We start from the raw sequence: 27,168 nt of genomic DNA on the forward strand, positions 1-27,168 counted from the left end.
TGGCTGGTAGAAAACCACATGGAGTGTGAGAAAGCATAGCAGGTCTGACTTGCCTAAACCTGATTTCATTTGTTAAGACAGTTTGAGCATGTAAAATGTTCTTAGCAAGGGAGTTGGATGCTGGCGGTGTGTTTGCTCTCTGCTCCCAGAAAGCAAAACGTTGTTGCTTTACGGCTGTGTGGGGTGTCAGCAATTGTGAACTGCGCAGCAGGACCTGATGGAGAAAAAAGCTGGGGAAATGACAAAAGCAGGATGATGGCATGGGAATGGTGAGCAGGTCGGTACTCTGGAGATGGGGAGAAAAGGAAGAGGGAAAGAGAATTAAGCTCAGAACAGAAGAAAGGAAGGTGGGGAAATAGGGAGGGGGAGGCTGCAGCTGAAGAAGGGAAACACTTAAAAGTGTAGAGAGTAGTAGCAGAAAGATGGACAGCAACATAAATTACTCAAAAAATGTGCAGGTAAGCAGTTTGCTTTGTGGCTTCCCTCTGTGTGTGCATCCTCCCCCTGAAGAAAAGGGTGGAGGGAGGTTGGAATAGATAGCATGGAACTGAGCACAGCAATGAAAGGAAAAGATGAACAAAACTGACCTCCCAAGTACAGTTGCTGTTGCTTAATAATTACTTATTTCTGTCTTGTTCTGTCTTATGTAGTAGGGAAGAACCTATCTTGCTGCTGTTAATGCATTGTTAAGAATCACAGTCTCCCTGAGAGCATGAGCAGGTGATAAGAGTTGAAACAAAAAATTACGTGGAGTGGCGTCAATCAGAAATACTGTGTCATACCAGATTATGCTCTCTCTTGGAGCTTTCCTCCTGCTCCGCCTGAAACACTCTGATGCCAGAGGCTGTGTTTCTGTGCATCTTCAGATGATCCACAGCTAAGAGCTCTGCAGTGGTGGTTTGAAAGGAGCCATGCATTCTGGCAAGGTGGTTATATGGCAAGAAAATATTGGCAGCATTGTCGTCGGCTGTCTTTGTTTTACCAGTTGTGAACAGAAAGCCAGGATGGGAAGCAACCAGCAACGTTCCTCTGGGTTGCTGCTTTGTGGATGTGCACCTGGTGAAGAGTGTTCCTATGTGGCAGGCATCTCTTGGACATTACACATCTATTATGTTAATGAACTGTGTATGTGCTTGGCTCTTTTTACCCTTTCCACCTGTTTTGCCTTGCCTAGTGGTCCTTTGAATTTAGTCAAGTTGTCCTGATTTTCATTTGAGTAATTAGAAGGAAATTAGGGCCTGTGTATTAAGTCCTTTCATCACTTCTACTGTATTTGAAATGAACATCAAATATTTGTTTGGTTAGTGTTTGTGTGTGCAGTGGTAGTTACTATGTCTCTCTGCTCCTATTTTTATAGCAAGTACCTCCTGCTAATAGCTAATGAGTATTAGCTCGGTAAAGCAATGAGAAACTCCTCATGCAAATTGCCATTTGAATCTTGGATCGGTGCCATGCTGTACATTTCACTTCTCACATTTGTTGCTGGAATTACGGTGTGGTAATTAACGGCATACAATCATGAAAAAAATTGACCTCCAACTTGGAGTTCAGGATGGTAGTGTTCATTAGAAAATGAATCAAAAATGAACAGATTGAATTACCGTGAGGAATTACTATTAAATTTAGCTGGCATAGTTGCATTTAATAAGACACGCTTTGTTTAATGCGAGCGGGAGAAGGCTGCAGCAGTCCAGCTCTGTATGATTGACCACAACGTGAAAACTGGGATACAGGTGTGAAGCAGGTACATGGAAATTCACTGGGAAAACCCCAGATCTTGTGCATAGACTGGTAAAACTGGGATCACTTTTTCTAGTTCACCTCAGTTTGGAGCTTTTGCATGTAGCAGTTTAATGGCTGCAACTTCAAAACTTGTGGCTGGTTTTCTTTATCCCAACTTCCATGTTGCAGAAGCGTGTGGCAAAGGTGGATCCTGGATCTCCTGTGGAGCATGCAGTGCTGGAGGTGGGAAGTAATATGGTTTTAATGACTGGCCAGGAGCTGGGAAGTGCTCTGGGTGCTGTGTGTGTCCAGAGGGAAGACCCAAAAGAAAGAAAATGTTGTGATTCAAAGAACCGGGCTTGGGTTTTGTGGAGTGCTTCGGTAGTTTTTCTTGGAGTGGTTGATTTTATGATTGCTAATGTGTGAGTCTTCCTTTTATAGAGGAAATCTATATAATGGGTGAAGAGCAAAGGAGCTGAAACTGAAGGAAAAAATCGAAAGATGCTCTCAGCGTGCCAAGAAGACAGCCCTTCCAGTGAACAGACCGTGCCCCTCGGATTTCTTAAACCCTGCCGGAAAAAAGCGAGACCCACACGTAACTGAAGCGAAGCTTCAGCCCCCTTTGAGACAGTGGTCTCCTCTCCAGCCCATCGGTTTGCCACCACCGGGGGGAAGCCGCCGGCCGCTGCCGGCGCTCCCGGGGCCAGCCCTGCGCTGTGCCCGGCCCGGCCGCCACCGGCACCGGCTGCGGGCTGCGCCTCGCCGGGGGGGTGGGGTGGGGGGGCGGAGGAGCGGCTGGGCCGCCCCGCAGCCCCCCGAGGGCCCGGCTGGGTGCCGCCGGCCCCGCCGCTCGGCCGTGCCCCCCCGCAAGGTGCCGGGGAGGAGGGGGAAGGCGCTGCCCGAGGCGGGGCCGGGCGGGGCGGGGGGCGGGCGGGCTACGGCGCAGTTCGTGAGGGGCCGCTGCCGCTTTGTCTGCGGGGAAAGTTTGGCGGCGGGGCGGGGGCCCAGGCGCTGTCCCGGCACCTGCCGAGGGGGCGGCGGGGCCACCCCGCGTCTGCCCGCGGCCGCCCGGCGCGGCGTCTCTGTCTCCCTCCGCTCCCCCTGCAGCCGCCGGAGGCGGGGGGGCAGCGCGGCGGGGCCATGGGCGCCCCGGCAGCCGCCTGGGCGACGCTGTGGCTCCTCAGCGCGGCACTGGCCGCCGCCTCAGGTGAGTCGCTGCGCTGGGCCCCTGCCCCCGTCCCGCGGGCGGTCGGTGCCCGAGGAGAGGCTGAGCGTCCCCCGCTCCCGGCGGATTTGGGGGGGTCTTTCCTCCCTTCTTCTCCCCAGCCCGGGCGGGGGTCCGCCTCCCGCCCCCCGCCATTTTGGCGGCCTTTTCACAGGCGGGGCGAGGGGGGCCCGGGCGAAGCCCAGCCCGTGCCCGGCGCCTCCCGCCTCTGCCCCGGCCCTTCCCGCTGGCGGCGGGTGCCCGCAGGCGGCCGCGGGCTGGCGGGCGCTCCGTGCCGGCGGTGGGGCAGCGTGTCCCGCCTCGGGCAGGGCGGCCCGGCGGTGCCCCTCACGCTCGGCACCTTCTCCTGAGCGCGGGGGGGTGAGGCGGCGGCCCGGGACGGCAGCGACCCCTTTGATGAGCCGAGGGTGGGCTTATCCGTAAGGGCTCTTCGTGCGTGCCCAGAGCCACCGCAGCAGCCGGTGCCCGTGTGTGGGGCGGGCAGAGCTGGGTCAGGCAGCGGCGGGGCGGGGAGCAGGGCCGGCGGGCTCGGCCGTGGGGCGCGGACACGCCGTGCTGTGCCCTTGTCGCCTGCCGGCGGGGCGGCGGTGGCAGGAACTGCGGGGAGCGGGTGACAGTCACCCCCCCGCTCCCGGCCTTAGCGGGTGGCCGGCACCCCCCCGCCCTCGGTTTTAGAGCGGGTGGTTGTCACCCACCTCTCATTGGTTTAGTGGGTGGCAGTCGCCCCCCGCTCCTGGTTTTTAGAGCGGGTGGCAGTCACCAGTCACCCCCTGCTCCTGGTTTTAGAGCGGGTGGCAGTCACCCCCTGCTCCTGGTTTTTGGAGAAGGGAGCCAAGATCATCTTTGGGGGCCTCTGTGGTGTGTGTGGATGTGGGTCTGAGAGCTCTGAGGGTGCCTTGGTGGGCATCGAGCACTGGTTTCTTCTGTCATTAAAAAAAGTATCTGGGACAGACTTCTAAAAAAGTGCAAGGTTATTATCTTAATGGTGCTGTCAGGCAGTAAAGTTACTGATGTTTCAGGTTTGGGAGTGTAGTGTGGCTGTGTTGGTGCTCGGAGGTTGTTTTCCAGCTTTTCCTTTGACTACGTGACTGTAGGCTGTGGATTTCCAAAGTGGCAGGCTCCCCAAATGCCGCTCCCGCCGGAACACAAGTCCCACTTGCATTTGTTGTCTTAGTGAATAACAGTAATTAAAAATAGCTGAGTGTATGTGAGCTGAGGAGCTGCGAGATACAAATTTGGGATATTAACTTGTTGGGTAGTAATCCGAGAGCCTTAACTTTAAAAAAAAAAAAACCACCAACACCTCCAGAAAGCCTCCACACCAGAAAACTGCCAAGCACCTGCTTCCACAATGCCAGACTCAGAAACACTGAGGCAGAAAGTTTGGGCATTTTTTTCCCAAGCTTCTTCAGTATGTGAAAGGCAATTAAGATCATTTGAGAAGAACCTTTCAGGTGAGTTTTGCAAACAGGTGTTAATCACGCTGGTGACATGGAGTTACAAGCGAGGCAGGACACTATAACAAAGAGCGATGTCACTTAATGTGTGTGATGTCTCTGCTGGCTCACAGTTGGGGATAAAAAGTAGCTAGAAGGTATTTGTCACTAAGGATTTTCAATGTTGTGTAAAGATGGGTGATATGCTAGTATCCCCCTTGGTGACTTGTGAGGGAGTGAAATATGTCTTTGCTTTAAAGGAGAGAAAGAATCAGATGCTCGGTGTTTGCTTTCTAGTCCCACATGGCCTGGTGTGAGCCTCTCCACAGAGTGCAGCAGGGTCTGTGGAGCTGAGAGAGAAGTTTTCGAAGGTCTCTCACTCCTGCTGTTGCCTGCCTGGGCTATTTGAGGCAGCTGCTCTCTCCCTGTGGCCTTGGTCCTTATTCTGTGCTCTAGCCTGATAGCTGATGAGCTCTGTGGCACGTGGCTGCTCTTTCATGATGTGTTCATAGTGCCTGGCACAAAGGGCCCTAGATGTAATTACAGCCTCTTGAAGCCAAAGTAGGAAACGCTGGTGATTTTTTGTTGTTAATAGTTTTCCCCAGTCTCCTTCAGGTTTTCAAATCCTCACTGGGGGCTCTGAGTCCATATTTCACATTTTAGGGTGTCAAGCATTGTTACTTTGTTATGTTGGTACTTCTAAGGAGCTATAGCTGTTAGTGTGCAAAAAAGAAAGGGCAGCCAGCCCTTTTTTAGGAGTAGAACAGTTGAGTTGTGCTGGTTTTAAGTAACTGGTATGAAGTTGGGTGTGGGGGTTTTTTTTTCTTATGCCTTCCAACAGTATGTGACCTTGTGTTTGGTGCTGAATTTTGAGGTGTGGCTGGATGGCGAACCTTGAAATTATCCTCTCTTGCCTAAAGAAGAGTGTGGGGGAGGAGAGATGTGAGGGGCGGGAAGCTAAATGGTATTTGAAAATCAGTGGTTTATGATGAAGTCAAGGCATGGTTAAGTATTTGGGTCTTTTTTGTTTCTGTAAACACAGTTTTGCTACGCAGGTCAAGTGAATAAATGAACAGGTAATTGCTGGGAGTCTGAGCTGGGCTGAAGTAACTTGGCAGCACCATGAATGTGCAGAGCTCACTTCTCAAACGTTCAGTGGTTAGCCGTGGGGCGGTGGGGGTGGGTGGGTGGGTACTATGCGGGTGTGAGTGTGAAACCCGATATTTCAACATGTTAGTCCTCTTTGGTGCTTGGTCTGTGCATGTGATGGGTAGGGCTCCATTTGTTTACTGTCAATACCAGTGGAGAGCTATCTGCTAAATGTAAGAGAAACATCACTGGGCTCTTGTGGCTCATCTTCTTGGCTAGGGAAAATAATTCCTGATGGTACCTCTGCAGCCTCTTGTAGCTGAGCTGAGGATGGGCTCAAAGGAGGAGCTTTAGATTCGAAGCAGTGTAGCTCCAAGGTTTTCTCTACAAATTTGTCTAATCTGCATTTTATGGGAAACACCACTCTTTGACAAGGAAATTCTTAGTTCTCTTAGTGGTCTCTTGAGGCACCTTTTCCCACATTCTTTTCTCTTTTAATCTTTGAGTTTCTTGGGTTGCTTTGGATTTCACATTCTTGTCACATTTTTGGTAGACAGATGTGTGTAGTAGTTTGAGAATGGCTGTTTCCCAGAAAATCAATGAAAGAACTGTCATTCAACTTCATGGTTTTGTTTTCTAACCTCTTATTTGATTTATTAAAATAGAATATAGAAAATATTCTTGAATGGGTGTCTATCTCTCTCACTTGCTTGGAGAACCCTTCTCCCAGCCGGCAGTGTTGGTGGTGAGGACTAGGAAGACTGAAGCAAGAGAGTCCCTTGTGCCTGTCATTAGATGAAGTGTGACCCGTTGCCCATGGAGAAGTGATTTAGGAGCAGGAATTCACACTGGCTCTTCTTGCCATGATTGCATTGCGTATAATCATGTGCTTATTTGTTTCTCCTATAAATGGTAAAAGGATTTATAGGAGCACAGAGAAGAGACTGCTCTTTAGCATGCAATTTAAATGGCGTGCATTTTTAAGGCCCATATGTTGCCATTGAATAGCTGTGGCTTCCCTTTGAGTGAGTGCTCAGGCAGTTATTCAGTTACAGTTCTGAGCTTCGTCTTGTGTGTACGTTGTGAGAATTCCCATCTTTTTGGGCGCAGCCTTTGTGACAGTGGAGGGAGGGAACATATGCCCCTTGCATGAGTGGCACCAAATGTCTTAATTTCTCATCCATCTGCGAGAGTGTGAGTGGGAATGGGTTGTGATACTAACCTGTCCAAAAGTGGGTGGTTATTTGTGATGGTGCAGTCACAGGTTAGCGTCTGCCCCTGTTTTACTACTTTGCATTCTCCCATTCTCTTTGACTATTGTCTGTGCCTTTGACTTCCATATGAGAGAGATTGGGCAACTTCTTGCAATTATAACGCTGTGGTGCTTCATCAGTGGTTTGGTGAGGTGCTGCAGAGGCATGTGCTAACCCCTTCTTGAAGATCAGCTGCATTATTTTGGCAGATCTACCCTTTCGTCTCTGCTTTGTTTGTGCCACTCTTCAAGTTTTTGAGTCCATCTTTGCCAGAGTCCCTGATGCTGCAGTCTGAAGGTTACCCAGAGGTTGTCCTGCTGCATCAAAACTGCATTTTTTTTTTTGTGGCTGGCAAGTGCATGGTGAGACGTGGCTGCTCAGAGCTGCTCATATTGTTGTGTAGCAGGTTCACTGGGGAGTGTGCTGGTGTTACTCGCTTCTAATCTATTTTATTTTTTTGTCCCACAGGTACCTGTGTCTACCAAGGCTTGTTGTATGAGGTAGGTAAGCTTGAATGTGTTACGCTGGGGAAGCGTTTGAGAAGGTGCTGTTGAACTTGACTCTTATTCCTGGTTTTTGTCACTCCTGCAACTGGAATGGCTGATCTTGCAGCAGGTTGCAGAGCTGTGAGCCTTCAGCCTGCTGGAAAACAGCAGCAAAAGAAAGATACTGCTCTCAGAGAGGTTAGCAATTCTCCAGCCCTTTAAACCCAACCACTCACCTTCCCAGCACAGCTCTGCCTGCTTCTAATTGGGCCTCCTTCGTCCAGCATGTGAAAGGATGTGAGAGATTTCAAGGTTCTTAGTAGCCATACGAATCATAAACATGCGATCCTAGGCAGGATCGAGATTGTTTTGTAAAATGTCACTGTAATGCCAGGGTATGTTCTGTGGGTATTAATATTAATGACAACCATTTAACATCTTTTCCTCTCAGCTGATTATGGTGAGTACTGTGTGAGTACTGACTCTTCTTTATAGACCCAAAGTATTTTCTTTTACGGTCCTCCCCTTTGCGTGTACATAATCCATGAATAACTTTGTACAAGAATCACAGTTTTTAACAATTCATAAACAGCATTTTGCTCTGTAACATTTGTCTGCCTTGCTTTGGTACTCTGTGCTGAAAGGAAACAGCTGAGAAACTTTACATTTTTGGAGTGCTTCTGTACCTGCCTCTGCTCCCACAGCAGACTTGCTCAGGGATTTGTTACCATAGGCTGGGAGGCAGCATGCAGCAGCTGTTGGGGAAAGCCTGAGTTTTTATTTCCCTTAGAGCTCTCCAGCAAAGCTGGATCTGCGCTGTGTGTGTGTGACACATGACCACTGGGTATCTTCGAAATAACTGATGGCAGGTGGTTCCTTTGGCCTTCCAACACAGACTCAAGGCCTTGGAAGTTTTTCTGCTCCAAGAAGGGAATGTCAGGGTGATTGCTGGAGGTGAATGTTTTTGGTGGGTGGCTTGGGAGGAAGTGGAAGCAGGATAAATGTGTTTTGCTCCTCTTAATAATGCACTGCGGAGCATCAGTGTCTTAACAGCAGTTGGAAAGTTTGTCTGGATTCCAACTTCAGTAAACTGTATGGCAGGTCGCTTTCTGCTGAGCATCGCAGCTCAGTAAGGGCAGCATCAGAGCTGAAGGGTTAGCAGGCGAGGGGTTTCATCTGTCACTGATTACAACTGGCATGCCAGTCACAGATTTTTTTTTTTTTTTTTCTTTTTCATTTTGCCTTTTGTGTTTCCTTGATGTTCTGATGTTGTGTTTTTTTGGTCTGCTCTTTCTTTCACTGTTGATGTGTTTGAAGTGCTAGTGCATGTCTCCGTAATATCTTGCTGTAGGATTTGTACATAAAGACTCTGGGATATTCTAGGTTAGATGCTTCCTGTTTAAAGAACTGGCTCACAGTGTCCTTGACTTTGTCTTTATCTCTGTATTTAGTAGGATTATTATATGTTTATTAATAAACAACTTCTGTAACTGTAGTGGTTTTCATTAGCTGTCGAACAAGAGGATTGCCCAGCAGTAAAATGCAGAGCAGACATAAAACTGGTGTGAGTATACAGTTGGCATTTATAATCAAGTAAAACTTGAACAATTCAAGCTTGTCATTCTTGGACCAAGGACCTATACTGTCTCCTTGTCGCTGTCATGTCTGAAGATGTGCCTGCCTTCCTGTCTGAGTGATGTTTGCTGCAGGAACAGGCCTTTGCTTGCTTTTCCATGAGTATTTTGATATTTCTTCCATTTCATGTGCACTAATGTAACAACTGTTGATTACTGTTTGGGACTGAATATAGATCAAAGGAGAGGCTTTGTGGCTTCAGCTAGCAATCTCGGAACAGGTACTAAATCCACATTGTTTTTGACTCGGATGGGGAAAATATCACATGCAGTGCACCAAGCCCGCAGGCTAGGTTTGTCTTCCTCTAGTGCTGCTTCACAGGCTTCTTTGGGTGACTGTTTTCCCTGAGAAAGCAGGAACTGCTCAAGCAACCATGGGAATTACAGATGGAAAAGAACCTTTAATAGGACTTGCCTCATTCCCTGGTTTGTGTCGCTCCCAACAGCAGTATTGGAGTTGACTTTGTTAAGTGTGGTAGAAATCAAACGCTAAGGATAGCGTATGAGTGATTTTAAGGCAGTTAGTACTTGCAGATTTCTGGCATGTAGCTGTGATAGAGCTGCAGAGCTTGTCTTGCCTTCCCAAAAAGCTGCTGTCTCGGAAAGGTCAGTTTTGAAGTAGAAGATGACAAGAAGAGCAATCCTGCCACTGCCATCATTTCAGTTCCAGCAGTTTCCCTGGCTTCAGAGTGAATGTTGTATTCAAAAAATAGGAAATCTGAAGACCTGTATGTGAGACAGTTGCTCTGTTTATTAAACTTAGTGCTTGTAAAGCATCGCTGCAGCTGTCTGAAATGGAGATTGGGAGCTATTGCCTCGTGGCTTTGCTGGTATAATTGTGTTTATTGGAACTGAGAGGAAAGGTCTTTCTGAATCACTGGTTTGGGATTCTGGCGGTGCAAGCTGAAATGTCGTATCTGTTACACTGTTACCTTAATGAACACTCCCCCCCTGCCCTGTTATCCCAGGTCACGAGAAAAGTAAAAGCCTGTTTTGCCTGTAATCTATGTCTGTCTGTTGCTGTTTAATCTCTCCTAAGACTGGTGGGAGCTATGTTCACAGGCCTTTTTGCTGGGGCTGGTGAGAATTTTGTGGAGTCAGTGTTGTGCTCAGGATGGCGGTACAAGGCAGTTCTGCCAGTTCTTGCAGCTGGACTTGCTGGGAGCTCCAAGTGGGTCACTTAGTGGAAATGTCTCAGTGGGTACGTTTTGAGCTGGTCGGTGTGTAATCTGCTGCGTGTATCTCTCGCTGTCTGTCTTTCTGAAGCAGATATGCTTGCATTAACACAGACAGAATAATCTATGGAATGGGACAAAAATGGCACTCCCGTGACAAGTTCAGTCCTGTTCCGTTGGATTAGTGTACCTGCTTGGTAGCGTGAATGAAACAGTCTTTACTACAGCAGAGAAGAGCTTTGATCTGTTGGTTCCCCAAACTGTTGCCCAGCCTCCAAATGTCGTTGGTCTTGGACTTGAGCTTTTCATATTGCTGCTGGGTGTTTGTTTTTTTTGTTTTTTTATTGACTTTTAAATTTTGTAGACCAGGAGAGAGGCAAGAAGCTGGGCAGGGGAAACAGAGAGGGACAGATGGATAATTATTTCTTCAGTAGATATCAAAGCCCCTTGTGCATGCAGCAGCTGCAGAATGAGCCTTTGTACCTTGATTATAGTACCAAGAGGAGGAAGCTGGTGGTAACATGGAACAGTCCCAGGTTTTATAAGTGAGTGTGAGGAGTATTGGTATTATCAGCTAAACCAAAAGGAACATGTAAAGCACAGCTTCAAGCTGTGGCTTGACAAAATTGAACTGTGAGATGGTGTGGGGAAGGGATTTCATTCAGCTATTTTTTTTTTTTTTAGCAGTCTTTCCCTTAGCATTGTGCCAGAGCAGTATGTGACTGATCTGCCTCGTGTGGCCGAGTTGGATGGGGTGACAGGAGTAGACCTGAGTGACTTTGCCCATACCTGAGGTGCTCCCTATGCTGGTCGTGTGAGGTGGGCTGTGATCTGAGAAGCTGGTGTGTGGGGAGAGGCTGTGTCCCAGCCTGGGCTGTGCGCTGCGGGTGGGAGCTCTGGCTCAGCTCGCCGTGCTGGTCTTCTCTGCTGTCGGCTGCGTGGTGGCTTACGCTGCGTTTTACAGGTCTGGGTCCCTGATTTATGTCACAGATGGGTGTGACAGCAGGATTTGGCTGTGGGATTTCTCTCTAGCCATGTGCCCAGAGGGGAGCAGAGAAGCAGGCTGGGGGACAACTTTATGGTTTTAGCATTTGTATATGACTTTGGAAAGTTACTCGTAAAAGAACGTGTTTGATGAAGAAATGCCAGTGACAGGACAAATGTGTGAGCGAAGGATGTCATCTCTATACAATCTGTTCCAGAGGAGGATTGTGCCTTCTGGGTGTGTTTGCTTACAAACTCTTTGCTTGCTGAAAAGAGCTTTTCCAAATGACAAGAAGGCATTGGGCCAAACACTGCAGCCTCACCTGATGGCTCCTGCCTGGAGTGGCAGCATCCCAGTATGCCTGTGGCACCAACAGAGCTGTTGACAACCTCCAAGAGAAATCCCTACAAGCTCTTTTTTGGTGTTAAACTATGGTCAGAAACACTGTTTCTTTTCAGTGTCTCCTGTTACTCAGGGTTTTTCTTGGTGTTCCCTGTCCAAGTAGGTGAGCTGTTACTGGGTTATTGTAGGAATGCCATTTGGTGCAGAAGTCTCTGAAGTCACTTGAAAAATCTTTGGTGCGTAAGTCAAACATTTTAAGTGTAGCGAATGCAAGCACTGCAAAGTTGGTTGAGTTGTTAACGCTGCAAAAGTTCTGCATCTTGCTTGCTTGACTTAGCTGCTTGTATGCCAAGGGTCAGCTTGTGCTCATGTGTTTCCTCAGAGGAAAAACACATCTCTGTTTGGTTTCCAACTGTGCTGAGGAGGTTCGTGTTCCTCCCTCTGTATTCAGCTTTGAGGGAGTCTTCGGATCCATACAACAGGCACAGCCGCTTTCTTAGCAAAGAAGAAAACACACGTTATTATTATATTTTTTTCTTAGGTGGAGGGTAGCATAGGTGGGAATGAGCAGACCTTTGTGCTGCAGTGAAAGTAGGTTTGTGTGAGAGGTATTGATCAAACCCATGTGGGCATCTTTATGCCAGCTGGCTTGTGCCAAGAAGTGTTTACATACAGTCCTGGGAGAAGAGGGGAAGCATGGGGCTGTGAATTAAGGTGGGAGCTGTTTTAAATGGAAAGTGTGACTTGATAAATGACACTTTGTGTTTGGTAGGTGCTGCAATAAGGAAGAACATTTCCAGCTGAGCAATCTCCAGTGAATTTTTAATTTGTCTGTGTTAAAACATGGATGTTGTCTGTTGCAACAGTTGCTGGTAATGCATGTGAGGAGGAATTTCTGGACTGGCAAATTTCTTTGGAAGTTTCATGAAACACATATGGGGCTTTTTTAACACTACATAGCACCAAACAAACCAAGCAGCTTTTCTTGAAAAGATTTTTTTTTAATCTTGGAGTTTAAGTGAAAATTATGAACAGAATAATAAGCCCTAACTTAATCCACAGTAAATGCTACTGTACTTGTGCTTCTTCCAAATGTTTTGCTTCCTTTTTTTGTTTTGAAACTGCCTGAAAAAGCATTCAAGTTAATTAAAATGCTTAGTTGACTTGAACATCCTAAAAGAAGAAACTTTGGGTTTAGCAGTCAGTCAAAAGAGTAACATGCCTTCTCCAGAAAAGGAGAAAAAATTTATAGGTCTTGAGATAGTTCAGTTTTTCATATTCTTTAATTCTGCTCTGCAGTCAGTCATGGTAGAGGTCAGAAAATAATAAAAAGAAAAAAATAATCACATGCTGACAGAACTATTGTATCAATACAACTTCCATGCGCTCTATTAGATCATCAACTTAATGTATGCATTAGCTGTAATTTTTTATAAATACTTGCAAGGAGCTGGACTGACAGGGGAGAACACCAGCAAAAGATAAGGAGATAAAATGGTGGAGGCATGGAGCTGTGTTATGCTACAGATACCTGCTTGCTCAGCTTGAGATGTTTTTTACGTATTTGCCTTTGGCTTATTTAGTTCATTTCAGTGACAAGTGTAATCACAGTGGAGAAACAAAGTGCTAGTTTCAAGTTCTGTGTCTGAAGGAGAAAAGTGCATGGAAATATTGATGCTATTGTGACAACAAAACAGTTTGAAATATCTGACATGACTGACTGCATTAACATGTTCTTGTTCAATAAAAAGTATCCCTTTAAATCTTCTGATAAACTTGATAACACCTTTCAGTTACATGTGTGCATTTTGTTGTCAGGCAAAAAGAAAGCTGATTTTATGCTTTTTAAATCAGATTTCTGTTTTCATCTGTAGTTTGTGCTGAGTCAGAAATAGGAGGGGAAATATAATAAATACAAAATGCTTTTGGTTGTGGGTTTGGTTTTTTTCCAAATCTTAAATCTCACACTCTAGATAGCTTGTATTCTGAATAAATTTAGTTATTATTTATAATAAATGTTAGCAGGTGCAGAGCCCCTACTGGTTGGGAGATGTTCCAAATTAGCAATAGAAAATGAGCTTCACTTTAATATGTTTAGAAGGATAACAAGTTACTACTGAAAAATGAGATCAGAATCGAATAGTTCAGTTGAAGGTTTTGCTTGCTAATTTTTGTAATGGTCAAAATGGCTTTGTAGTTTGGTTTTGGGCATGGGTGGTGGTTGTTTTTTTGTGTGTTTTTTTTTTTTTTTTAAATAATGTAATTTAAATGCCACTATTTAGCCTGGGGGTACATCCTCAGCTCCACCAGGGAACAAACCTATAAATTTCTGTTTATAATATGCGTATAACACTTGGTAGCTATAAACTCTAGTTTACAGCAGCATGAATCTCCTTTCTGTAATGTTCAAATGAACATTTTACAGAACACTGTTATATTACCCAGTTTGCTGCAGGGGTTCCTCTTCGAGCAGCATGCACTCTGCACTCTTGATTTGCTCTTTTGCGGTCTCCCACATTGATATGATTAGTAGGGAGGTAATGAGTTATTTGTGTTGGAGGCTTGCAATGTCGAGGTCGCTTTTTCCTGCTGTTGCAGGGTGGATCTATTCTTGTAGACATGAGTTGACTAATATCCTATATGTGATAATTTTTATTTAGTGAACAGATAAAATCCGATGCCATGACTCTCCCAGGACTTCAAAAAGTAGTGATGGAAGGACTGGGGGTGTTTGGTGCAGCAGGAGCCTGATTGTGCTGTAGTGTTGTGCAGTCTTTTAACCTGTTTAGAGCAACCACATAACGCTGAATAATTGTTTTATGCGGTGTGTAGGGCTTGATATCCAACTTATCCTTGCTTTGTGTGGCTATGAATAGAAGTGCAAGGTGATGGAAAGTAGACATCTCAATTTACGTGACCGGTATGCAGTTAATGTTTATTAATATAATAATGAGCTGCTTCTCATGTAGAAATCCCTTCTGCTTGTGGGTTTTGGAAAGCTGAGATCAACTGAACATCAAAAATAAAGACAAAAGTGTTTTTTGAATAAAGCATGTGCTGCATGTGTGTTCCTTCTTTGTGTTCCTTGAAAATAACAGTATAATATAGAGGAATGGGGGTAGGCTTTTCATTTCGCAGTACCAGGTAAAACAAGCTTAGCTGTAAGATGGTTATTCCCCTGAGGATATAGTGAATTTTTGTCTCTTAATCAGTAAAGAGGTGTTTTTGTGGACCAAGGCACACATTTTAATATGTAATTATTACTGTTTTATATGTTAGTATTCTCATACAGAAGACTTCTAAATGTGATTATTATTTTTTTGTCTGAGAAAATGAACTCTCATTTTATAAGGAAACACAACACTGGTTAGTGTAGCAGAGAATTGGTATGTTCTAGAATTACATTTATTTTGTTTTGTAGCAACTTGAAACTTGTTCTGAATACTAAATAACACATAAATGAAAACTGGAACCTACTCATGTTAGTTGTATATCTCAGTATAAGGGGTTCGATGTAGCACATACAATCAGTACAGTTTGCATATCAGTGGGTTTTTTAGTTCCTTTTTCACTTTCATCTCTTAAAAGAATTCCTGTGGAGATCTAACAACCTTACACAACTATCAGCTCTATTAAACACTTCTGTAATGAGGAAATGTTGAGAGTCGGGTGTTAAAATCTCTTAAAAACCCAGAAGGATCTACTTAAACTATACCCCTACCCTACTGTAAACAGAGGCGAATTCCAGTTTAGTTGGAAAACTATGGCCCTGACCCAGAGCTCTCCAGCAGCTCTGTAAGCTGTTGCCTTTCGTGGGTTTTCATGTTTCAGGAGTGCTGTGAGGGTATTAGCACATCAGAGCTGAACTGTGCCTTTGCCTGTGGAAGGGTAAAAGCTGCTGCTCTTACTTGCTGTGTCTGTGTTTCCATGAAGAAAGCAGCAATGGACACAAGTTGCAACTGAAGGGCTGTTCATAATACGAAAGACAAATTCATACAACCCCAACTTTGTTCAACAGCTGCCTGTATGTTGCCCTGCGATGGATGCAGAAGTAGATAAATACAGGGAAGGGGCAGAGCGTGGCTAGGCTCCCCTGACTGTGGGGCCAGGCACTTTTCTCCCATGGCTTGGACCTCTTGTTGGTCTTGCAGAAGCAGCGTCTTTTGGTTCCCGCAGCCCCTGTGTCTGGGAGCAGCAAGCTGCATCTGTAGGGCACCCTTTTGTTTTTTCCAGGCACTGTTCTCTGAGAGTAGCCTTGTCCCTCTTCATGGGATATCTAAGCAGTGCTGAGGCAGGCTTTTCTCCATCGAGCACTGTGCCTTAATGTTTAACCTGATCCAACTGAAGCACGAAGCTGGTGGCTTTGCTTACCCTGAGATGATTGTTCTGCCATACTTGCCCAAGATAGGTATTTAACTGCTCGCTCCACAATGGGCTGCAAACTGTGTGAATGGGATCTCATGTGCTGGCAGTCCAGAGCCCAGCAGTGAAGTCATGGTCCACCTCTGTTGTCTGTGTGTGTTTAAGAACAGCCTTTGGCCTCTGGTTTGAAGCTGTGGGCTGCTTTTTCTAAACATTCAGGCACATGCGGTGCTTGTGGCAAAAAGATTTTTGGCAAAAAGTAACTCGTTACTTTAGAGAGCGCAAAAGAAACATGGACAAATTCATAAACTAAGAGGCAATTCTGCGGGTTTTGGGGCTTTGGAGCTTTAATCAGATTCTAGGCTGTCCACAATGAATTTCTGCGGCCTGTGGGTTTTTTTCCATGAAGGTGTGAATGCCTTCTGGCTGTAGTATTCTGCTTCAGGGGTCTTTCCTCTTCGTCCCCTGTCCTGGCTGGTGAAAGACTCACACTTTAATCTTCGCTGTGTTGTGGGAGGTGATCTGGCATCAGCCTTGTTTGGAGATCAGGGTCTTTACAAGAGCTGCCCTGTTCCACATTTTCCATTTCAGTGATCTTCCTGGCTGGTAGCTGTTCATCCACAAATGCTGACTTAAGTAGATGATTAACATTTAATAACACAGTTATAGGAGCTATATGCCAGAGCCTTGGCAGGCAATGTCGGATTTCTCATGGATTCATTCATGAGGACAACAATTACCCAGCATTTATAAATTCCACAAGTCATTGTGCCTTCCATCTTTCCAGATGCATTTGAAGAACCTTGTTTAGGAAATAATGTCTCTTAATTTGTCATTTACTTTTCCTTTTTAAATTCCTAGTGTGAAAATTTCCCTTTTCCTTTGCTAGGTCACTTCCTCCTTCCTTCCCGCTCCTTAACCCTATCAAAATTTTTATCAGGTTTCCCATTTTATTTTCTCTTTAGAGTAAGTGTTGCGATGTCTAGTTAAGTGGTAAGGGAAATGGCAGAAATCAGGTTTTGCCAGTGGAAAAATCCTATAATGCATTAAAAGTTGAGACCTGTGGGCAGCGCAGAGTGATGTAGCTATAGAAAGGTGACAGCTTATGTCAACTGGGGATTTGCCTCAAATACAGTTTCTCACTGGGCTGAAATGGGCCACAAACTGTTGTCATACTGGTGTGTGTGCCTAAACTGGGCCCTGCATGGAAAATTTTCCTCTTCTCGGTTTGGAAGTAAAAGCGCCAGTTTGGGAGTTGGAAGCAGTGTCCCACAGCTGATGAAAATTGGGAGAAAATAAAATAGCTGTCTCTGTAGTGGGTTATATGATAACAGCAGAAATGGAAAATGGTGCTTATCAAATCCTTAGATTTATTTATATTCTGCTGGTGTTTACAAAGGCATAAGCCAGCACAGTTCTTTGTGGAGCAGTGAAATATGACTGCAGTTTACATGAGAAGCAGCTTTGTTCAGTAGGTTTATGTGCACATACATGTGTATGAGGTTTGGCCCTTTTATCTGAGGGGCTTTCAGTTGTGCCGGGCAGCGGCAGATCTGCACGCCACAAGCAGAAGAGGCAAGAGGACATTTGGGTTGGAAGTCGCAACCTGCTTTTCCAGAAGAGATTTCGTTGTATCGTTCTGTGACAAATGTGACACTAGTTTTGAACGATCAGCTCTTGCTTTGCTTTTCTTCTTGCTTGTGTGAATTGGAAATGACAGCTCACTTGAAAGCTGATTTTCCCTCTCTTCAACACAATAATTCAAAGCTGCAGAAATCACACGGTGGGGCACAGTTCTAGAGATGGTCATCTTGCTGTTTGTATGGGCTACTCAAAAATCTGTAATCATATTCCAGGAACGTAATGTCAGTGTTTATCAGATGACTTTTAAAGGTCTTTGAAGTGATCAAGGAAGTCAGTATCATTTTAATTATCCCCTGACAACATTTTACAGAAATGGTGTTATATATATATTTATACACACAGACATACATAACTATATACTTTTATATATATGTGTGTTGTTATATATATGCACACTCTGAATATACAGGTGCATCAGTACCTTTAAGAGAGAGAAAATGAAGACAGAAGGCTAGAGCAACAAAGTCAGGAGAATTTGTGGTTCCTATTTTCTGTTAGAAAGGAAACAAAAATACTCTGTGTTGGAAAGAACTGAGAGTGCGCTGTCATGAAACGGGCCCACTGAAGGTGGTTTAAGCTCTCTTGCTTGTAGCTGAAAAAAGGAGAGGGATGTAACCTCCAGCTAGAGGTATAGAAGTAAGTCTGTTTTCAGTCTCACTTTCCTGCAAGCACCCCCACACATTTGCCAGGCCCTGTAAGGCAGCGGTTTCTTTGCATATATCTTTATCATTGGCATATGGGCTATAGGATTGGTGCATTACTGTGACTGCAGCATCTGCTGCGATGACACCTAGATACATCCTGCACCCCACAGAGGGTAGGGAGAGGTTTACTGCTCCCCGAAGGGAGAAAGGAGTTTTGTCTGGCAGTTTCTGCGCTTTGAGAACAGATCACTTTAGCAAAAGAACTTGAGATGTTTGCTTTCTTTATTTGCTGTGGCTTACTGGAGCAAGCAATTGCCCTAATGTGTGTGTCTAAGATGTTCTTTGAACTTCCTAAATACATGTAGATTCTCTTTATGTATCTGTATGGGGTTTGTGTGGCAAGGATTGGGGGGGGGGGGGGGGGCAGGCGGCTACAGGGGTGGGTTATGTGAGAAGCTGCTAAAGCTTCCGCCGTGTCTGATGGAGCGAATGCCAGCCAGCCTCAAGACAGACCTTCCACTGGCAAAGGCTGAGACCATCAGCAACAGTGGTAGCACATCTGGGATAAGGTATTTAAGAAGGGGGGAAAAAACCAACTGTGCAACAAAATTGCAGCCATAGAGGGGAGTGAGAGTATGTGAGAGAAACAGCCCTGTAGACACCATGTTCAGTGACGAAGGAGGGCAGAAGGTGCTCCGGGCAGGAGGTGCTCCAGGCAGCAGAGTGGAGATTCCCTGGCAGCCAGTGGTGAAGACCATGGTGAGGCAGGCTGCACCCCCTAGCCCATGGAGATTAACAGTGGAGCAGATATCCACCTGCAGCTGTGGAGGACCCCATGCTGAAGTGGGGGGATGTGCCTAAAGGAGGCTGTGACCCTTTGGGCTTCTCACAGGGTCTTGGCCTCCTGGGGGACCTGTGGCCCCATGGAGAGGAGCCCAGGCAGGAGCAGGGTTGTTGCCAAGGCTGGTGACCCCCTGAGGGACCCAGGCTGGAGCAGGCTGTTCCTGAAGGACTGCAGCCTGTGGGAGGGACCCATGCTGGAGCGGCTCATGAAGAACTGCAGCTCATGGGAAGAACCCATGCTGGAGAAGTTCACGGAGGATTGCTCTTAGGAAGGGTCCCCATGGTGGAGCAGGGGAGGAGTGTGAGGAGTCTTCAGTCTTGTGGAGGAAGGAGCAGCAGAGGCAATGTGTGATGAACAGACTGCAACTCCTATTCCCTGTCCCTCTGTGCTGCTGGCAGGGAGGAGGGAGAGAAATCGTAAGTGAAGTTGAGCCTGGGAAGAAGGGAGGGGTGGGGGGAAGGTGTTTGTAAGTTTTGATTTTATTTCTCATGATCCTGCTGTGATTTGATTAGTAACAAATTTACATTTCCCCAAGTTAAGTCTGGTTTACCTGTGATGGTGATTGGTGAGTGATCTCTCCCTGACCTTATCTCAACCCACGAGCCTTGGGTTATGTTTTCTCTCCCCTTTCGAGTTGAGGGGAGTGATAGAGCAGCTTTGGTGAGCACCTGGTTCCAGCCAGGGTCAACCCACCATAATATCATTCTGTATTGGTGCGGGCAAGTCCCATTGAAGGCTGTTGTGAGCTGGGAACTTGGGCTGTTTTCTTCTAATGTTGGTTTTCTCCTGGAAGGTGGTAGGCAGATACCAAATCTGAAGAAGATACTGTAAACACCAATGTGGTTTGGGTTTTTTTTTTGCCAGCTGGTATCTCCTAGTGCAAAATCAAACTTGGTTTTGCCCATTTCATTTGGTCTAATAGGTAAAACCAGAAATGATGAGAAGAGGAAAATAACCCTAACACCCTTTTTGTGGGAGACGAGGTTGACTTCTAATGCGGTAACAGCAGTGTCGCATCTCCATCTGCTGTCATCCGAGTGCTTGGTGGAGCTGAGCGAGTTACTTAACTTCTGTGGGCAATTGAAATGCCACCCTAACAGTTGCTTGCTGCAATGCACCTTGGAAGATAAACATCAGATTTCTTTGCATCGTAAGAGTGCATCTTTTCCCAGCAGTTCTGGATTCTGTCAGTGGTTTTAATTTCTATTGTAATACCAGTTATCAGAGGTTTATATCACAGCCATGAAAGTTTTCTTTGGGATGATACTGGGCATCTTACCGAGGAATTTTGTGCTAGGATATTCTTGGTAGGTTGAAAAATAATTGCCCCTGGATATAACTGCCAAGAATGAATAGAACTTTGCTGTACATTCTTGTACAGAACTTTTGGATTGAATTTGTAAGGTAACAGAGGAAAGTGAATCCTCAGCTCTTGTTGGCAGTGACTGGAAGCTGGGCACTTTAGTAAGAGTACAGGAAAATCCTAGTCTTAATTGTTAGATAGAAACGTTGAAGCTACTAGGATGTATCAGCAAGAAACTTTTGCACTCTATAGAGAAAAATCAACTAAACCCAAGCTGGTTTTGTTTAGAAGTGGAAAAGAAACTGTTAGTACAGATTGAATTTCTTCTGTCCTTCCCATATAAGCAGCTTTCTGTCTCATTGTGGTATAGTATCAGTTGACACAAAAATGAGTCGGGACAAATGAAACAGCTTGGTTTAGATGGATCTGTATAACACAGAATGACACCAAATATATAACAGATAGTTTAGGTGTGATCCTTTCAACTGACTCTCAAAATACCAGGCAAGTCTGTTAAGGCTGAGCTTTGTATCTGCGTAGCTGAATAGTCACGTAGGCAGCAAAAAAGGGCCTTTGGTGTTGAAAAGCAGGACTTGATGCTCTCCAGTTCAGGGGTCAAAGCAGAACTACTTGGACTGGCAAAGCCTAGAAATGTGTGTCTTATGTCCTGTTCTTTTAGGTGTGCTTTCAGGGAGGCAGCTGGGAGAAACAGCAAAAGCTAATAGAGAAAGGCTGCTGATAAGAGGAATTTGTCTGCTCCTACGTGCCAGGGAGCTCATTGGAGAGGCAGCTTTGCTCTAGACTGCTACCAGGCTGCACTTACACACTTGCCAGCCCAGGATGTGTTTGAGTCCTTCATCTTCAGAACATCTTGGGCGAAGAAGTAACAAGGAACTGGTGAATGTCAGCTCAGTCTTTTGAAACAGATTACTAGCATTTTAATCAATCACAAACTTTAGGCTGAAATGGATTACTGTGTCTGGATAGCGGTCCCACGTGGAATTCCTTATCTTCCAGGTTGGTTTCATGTGTTTCTCCACCCCACCCCCCCCCTTTAATAACTTATGTCCCCATCAGAAACACCAGTATGAAAGCCCCTCTCCATTATAGCTGTTGCACAGGCTTGTTAAATTAATTGATTCAGTTACTCCAGGATAAATAATTCTCTAAGCCGTTTCAGTAAACATTTGCTCTCCAGTTGTTGCAATTATAACTGCTGAGTTTCACAGGGAGCCTAAGGTATTCCTTAGTGCTTTCAAGAATACATATAATAGATGGAAAAAATGCCAAATATGAAGCTCTTCCAGATGGGTGCATTGATTTTATCTCACTGTTCAGATCCGTCAGCCTTGAAAGTGGCTGTAAAGAGAGCCACGTGATGCTGTGATGCTCTGAAGTTTATGATGCTAGGATGTCTGTATTTCTGCCATGCATATTAAATAGCTTCTAGTGGGAATACATACAACAGACTTCCATTGGAAGACCACTGTAATTCTCCTAGTGCTGTAATTTATTGTTGAGCCGTAGATTAAGGAGACCCATTAGGATAAAATACTTGGTACTTACTCGATTTTGTAATCATTAGAGCTACTTCAGAATCATTCAGTAATGAATCCTCTAACTAACCCCATGAGCTCAGCATCAGGAGTATCTTTATATTACCAGCTGGAATCCTACAGCTAAGGGAGTGTCTTAGGCATTTTCAGACACCCTTAACAGTGCTTCTGAGGATCAGTGAGGGGAAAAAAGCTCTTCCTCCCCCAAATGATAAATCCTGTAGGCAATTTCTTCCTGTATTAATTTGAAGAATTTGAAGTCGGATGTTTCATTGCTCAAAAAAATCAAGAAGTTTTGTAAACTGCTTTGTGTGTGTTTTATGGAGATAAAAATTAAACGTTTTGCAGGCTCGAAATCAGGAAATTTTAATTTAACTTTGATACTGAGCATGAATTTTCAGTGACGTCAATGGGAGCTGAAAGTTAGGGTCTTGCAGCAAGATGACAAAGATGAGAAATTTTGGACCTTGCAGCTACACATATTCTTTTATTTATCTCAGTTACCAAACTAGAAATCTTATTTCTAATGGGAATGTAATCTCCTTGAAAATTTTAACCTTTTCATTTCCTGGGAGTTCATCTGTTGCTCGACATTAATAGATTTGATCATAGTCATGTGGGAATAATTACTTTTGGGTGCTGAGCCAACACAAGACTTGTAAGTCAGGTGGTGTTCTGTGGTTCATGGATATTCACATTTCCAGAGGAAATACAGGGTTGGTTGTTTAGTTATGAACTTCAAAACTTATGCTGATTTAGACAGAGTTGTCATTACTGACACGGTAATAGCCAGTTCTGAGTTAGTGGTGCAGTAAATCCATCTATGCATTGAGCCTGGTAGAACAGTTTCAGGTGAAAACATGAGCAAACTTGTTAACAATTTCTTTCCTGCATTTCATGGCGTTTTTATAGTTTCTTCTATATGTGTAAAAAGCCTGATTTTCTGGAGTATTTAAGTAGTATTTAATTTACAGCTAAATTCTCAGTATTACAGAGTAAAGGTAACTTGCTTTTTATTCCGGTGTTGGTTTTTATTTTGTTAAGAATCAGAATTTTAGAAGTGTTCGATTTTGAAAACCTAGGTTTGGTTTAATTGGAGACACTTAAAAATTGCATCTATTCCTATCTCAGTCTCTCGGTGAAACTGGGATTGTCATGTTTATGGAAAGGCAACCTAAAAGACCCTGGGTCTACTGTTGTGGGGAAACCTTCTAAAACTTAAGTAAATTATGTGCTTCCATTGAGTGACCTAAGGAGTAATTCTTAAGTCTCTCTTCTGTGTTTTATTTAAAACAAAGAATCCCAGAATGAAACAATAAACTTAATGAAAATCTTTTTAAAATTTAATGAAATCCTTAGGACAAAATAGTGTCTTAATATGTTAATTTCGAAGACATCAGGAGACACCTTATTAGGTAAAATGGAACTAATTGAGATACAGTCAAATATAAATTGAGCAGAATTTGTCCCCAAATTTAATTTTGCATTGTCTTGGCAAATAAAGTGAAATCTCTTTAGGTGCTTATTAGGGACAAGGCTTGATAACAGGTGAGAAAAACTGAGCTGCAGTGTTACAGGGCAAATGCCCATGAGTGCTTTGTATGTGTGTCCAGTGCCTGTGGCTTGTCTGTCATCACAACTGGACTATGTTTGCATTAGGGAAACTCAACGCTGTCAGACTGATTTAGTGAGGAATCTTACATTAGAGACTTTCTTTTGAGAATGTAAACATTGTCAGGAGCATCTTGGCTTTTCTGCTAGAAATTACGGACAAAGCATTGATAGGAGTGCGGGAAGCACGGTTAAATTGAACTGCATAGTACAAGGAGCTGTGTTTTGCCTTGACAGGTTTGGAAATGGGAAGGCAATCCCACTTCTTCTAAAAGGGAAAACACAATTGCAGTACGTCAGAGAGCTGCAGACATTTGTCTCTTCTGTGTTTACACTATATTTCATCAACAGCATGTTCCATGCTTGAATGCCGTGTCCTCGCACAGGTCTGTACCTTTACTGGAATAAGCAGAATGCTGTCATAGTAATCCTGTTAATATCGGGCAAGGTGAAGGTGACACTGTGGTCCGTAATGTAATGCAGAGGTTCCTGTGGAGACCCTGTGTTTGTAGCCGTACATGAACGTGGCCACAAGCCCTGTTATCTACCAGTAGGACATCTTGCAACTGCTTAAGTTTGGGCATGACTGCAATGCAGTGTTTTGCCATATTGTTTTTGTTTTTTTTTTTTTTTTAAATCTTGTGATTTTACTTCCCATGAAGTTTTTGGATGTTTGAGTGTAATTCAGTGAGTGATCCTATGTATGTGATATGATTGACAAGGTGAAATGAGGTCATATCCATGGTGACACAGGATAGCTGAGAGACGTTGGCATGGTAAAAAATAGAACTGAGTTTAAAATCATTTATCTCTGTAATGTTTGTGGGTTTTTTCTGTCTGGGCTGTTAATACTTTTGGTTCTTCCGAGCAGACTTAATTAAGGCAACACTGATCCTGCTGTTTCTTTTGGAAGATGATATGGCTTAACAACCCTGTGTCTGTCCTGCTTTGGTGTGGTGCAACACAGGGTTTCTCTCAGATATTTTAGCAACAGCCTGGCCCCATAAGGTCACAGGATCCTTTCCACTGAGTTTCAGAAGCGTTTGCTATCCAAGAGTGGTGAGACCTGTGGATTTCCTCACACTTTGGAGAGGAGTGTGCTGGAGTTACAGATACTTCCAGATATACAGAGATACTTCCATCTCTGACCTGCCCTGATTGCAATGCACGAATATAATTTTTGTGGGGGAGGATCTAAGCTTACAAGATGTAAGAGTGTCAGTTCTCCTTCTTGCTTTAGGCAGAGAAATATCTGTGAGATCAGAGGCAAGCCTCTTGAAATCCCTAGGAAGAGGCATCATCCGTGATACTTGCGTGCTAGGAGTGGGCTGTGCAGTTAGGCTGTTTTTTCTGCTATGATTAGCATCCTGTGTTGTGTGTTGTCCAGTTATCCATTTGGCGTGGCATTTTTGTCTAGTAATAGCTGGATGTGGGTATCTGGTATATCATGCTGTATGTACCTCTCCAGGCTGTCAGAAGCATTGATTTGTAATACGAATCCCTCTCGTCAGCATTTTTTAATTATTATCGTGGTACTGATATCTGTAACAAAAATAGAAAGTATTAGTATCAAAATCGGGAATGATGCTCTCTAAGCAGAATACTTGTGCTGGGCTTCCAGTGCTTAGCAGCAAGGTATCAGCAATCAGTGCTTGATGCTTGATGCTTTTGAGTGTGTGGCTTTGTTAAAAATATGCAAGATGCAGGTAGCTCTGATTTAGAAAGTGGGCTCAGCCTATCTGTTGCTAGGCTTGTTTCAATTTAGAAGCTTAACAATTCTTTAGTAGGTGAAGGGTGGCTTATTAGACCCTTCTCTAATATTAAAGTCTAGCACAGTGGACCACAGCGGTTTGTTAATATATGATAATTTCCCTCCTTTTAGTCTTGCACGTGAATATGTATTTTTTTTTGCAGGTACCAGCAAGGGGGCTGCTCTGATCTTCAAGGTCATATCTTTTCCTCAGCATCCTGTTTACACAGATGCCTTCTTTGGTCTCTACAAACAGCTGATAAATCCACATTCAGACTGAGGAGATGATAATTTCTCATATGGCAGCTTCAATAAGTAACCTCCTTGTTAAAGTCAGCAGTAGGGCTGTCTATGTAAAAGCTGCAGTGAGGTCTCTATACTTAATATTTTTAGTGCATTCTGTATGATGCCAGCATGTTTTTAACCTTACTGAAGTAATTTCATGCTTCTGTAATTCATTGGCTTTTTAGTGTATTTATAGAAGCTATTTTTCATGCACTGCAGTAGAAATGATGAGAGCATCTGGTTAAATCCATCACATCTTGTAGAACAACCTCTTAACGGTTATTCTCTGTTAGATGAAATAGGAAAAAATAACCTTGGTAATTGAGCCTTTCCCCCTTTAGACAGTTACACCAATATTTTGAAGGCTTTAGATATTTAATGTAATTAGAGTGCCATAAGTGTCACTGTTGTGCTTTTCTGCGCTGGAAGCCATATAAGTTAGCTATGAGAGCTATAAAACCAGAAACACGTTTCAGCTTACACTTAGTTCCAGGGAGCTCTGCTCATAACCTCTTGTTTTACTGTAACACAATAAAGAATGCATCTGGGAGCTTTAATTTTTCTAAATTTTTCTGGAGTTGTCTAGTTTCTGTGGTGTTTCAGACCAGTCTGTGCAAGCAAATCCACAAGTGGACTGAATTCAGCACCTAGTCCAAACGTGTGTCAGGATTATAGGAAGGGATACGAGGTTTGATTCGGAAGACCATGACTTACCTGGGTTTAGCTTAAAGGCCCTATAGTAAGCTGAGAGTTGAGTACGGATTTAGTTCCCTCCTGGCTACCTTCTGTCCCTTCCCGCTCCTGCCGCAGCTAAGAAGGGATCGATGCAGATGCTGGCTTCGCACTGCAGAACTTGCTCCCTCCCAGGGACATCCCTGAGCTGAGTGGTGGCAGGTTCACTATGAATGTGGCCTTTCCCTTTATCCGTGATCGGGAGTTCCCAGATAGCCATGTTGTAGGTCAGCTGTTTTTCACGGCCAGTGGAGTGACTGATGCTGGGACTGCATCACAGACCAGAGAGAGGAGGACACTGAGGCAGAACAGTCCTTTCCTGATGCTGCTACACCTGCAGCCCGAAGCCTGTGGTGGGGTGACGCTACCTTTTAAAGGTATAATTTGTAAGGATCTAATTTGTGTAAGCCCTGTAGGGATATAACTCCACTGGTGCAGGTTTGGGTGTCAAAAAACTTTGCAGTGTTGCATACAGGGGATGCTTTCTAGTATTCACTCTCCCACTAGTGTGGAAGTGGACTATTTTTGTTACAGGCTTACCTGTAAGATGATGTGGAAGCAAGAAAGATATGATTTGTTTGCATTCATATTTGGAAACCTCCCTGAGATGGTGTTGACAGCGACATCTGTCCAGAGTGACAGAGTGGGGTTGTGCGAGGATTGTTGGGCAGGTCAGAAAAACGAGAACTCTCCACCCTGTGCTGGCATGGAGAGCTGATCTCTTTCTTAATCCTTCAGTATCTGGAAAGCGATGCTGGAGCGATTTAGATGGTGATTGTAGACTTGCCAGTTTGCAGTGTTGCAGAGAACCTGGAGGTGAGGCCAGACTCACTTATGGAAATGTGAGCAGCATATTTCTATTTGGGGAGCTCACATTCCTGCACTCTTCTGCTGTAGAGGGCCGGGTCCTCAGCTACTGTAAATGGCTTTAGCTGCTTTGATGTCAGTGGAGCTGGGCATTTTACCAGCTGAGCATTTGACCCTAACACTGGCAGTCAGCCTTCAAGCCACTGAGCTTATTTAATACGTGAAGCCAGGCTGCAAAATGGCAACTGGTTTACCAGTTGGTGTTTTCCAAAGAGAGCACAGGT

At 44.6% G+C, this 27,168-nt stretch overlaps 1 protein-coding gene across 1 annotated transcript in view; it reads left to right on the forward strand.

The window, feature by feature from the left end:
* The first annotated feature begins 2,707 nt into the window (after positions 1–2,707).
* FRAS1 (Fraser extracellular matrix complex subunit 1) overlaps positions 2,708–27,168 on the forward strand; it is a 174,163-nt gene continuing 149,702 nt past the window's right edge. The window contains exons 1-2 of the mRNA XM_037392849.1: positions 2,708–2,929; positions 7,194–7,225. Of these exons, the coding sequence (XP_037248746.1) occupies positions 2,863–2,929; positions 7,194–7,225 (99 nt within the window). The 5' untranslated portion in view covers positions 2,708–2,862. The remainder of the gene's footprint in view (positions 2,930–7,193; positions 7,226–27,168) is intronic.

The sequence above is a fragment of the Falco rusticolus genome, chromosome 1, assembly GCF_015220075.1.
Source record: "Falco rusticolus isolate bFalRus1 chromosome 1, bFalRus1.pri, whole genome shotgun sequence".
NCBI classification, from domain to species: Eukaryota; Metazoa; Chordata; class Aves; order Falconiformes; family Falconidae; genus Falco; species Falco rusticolus.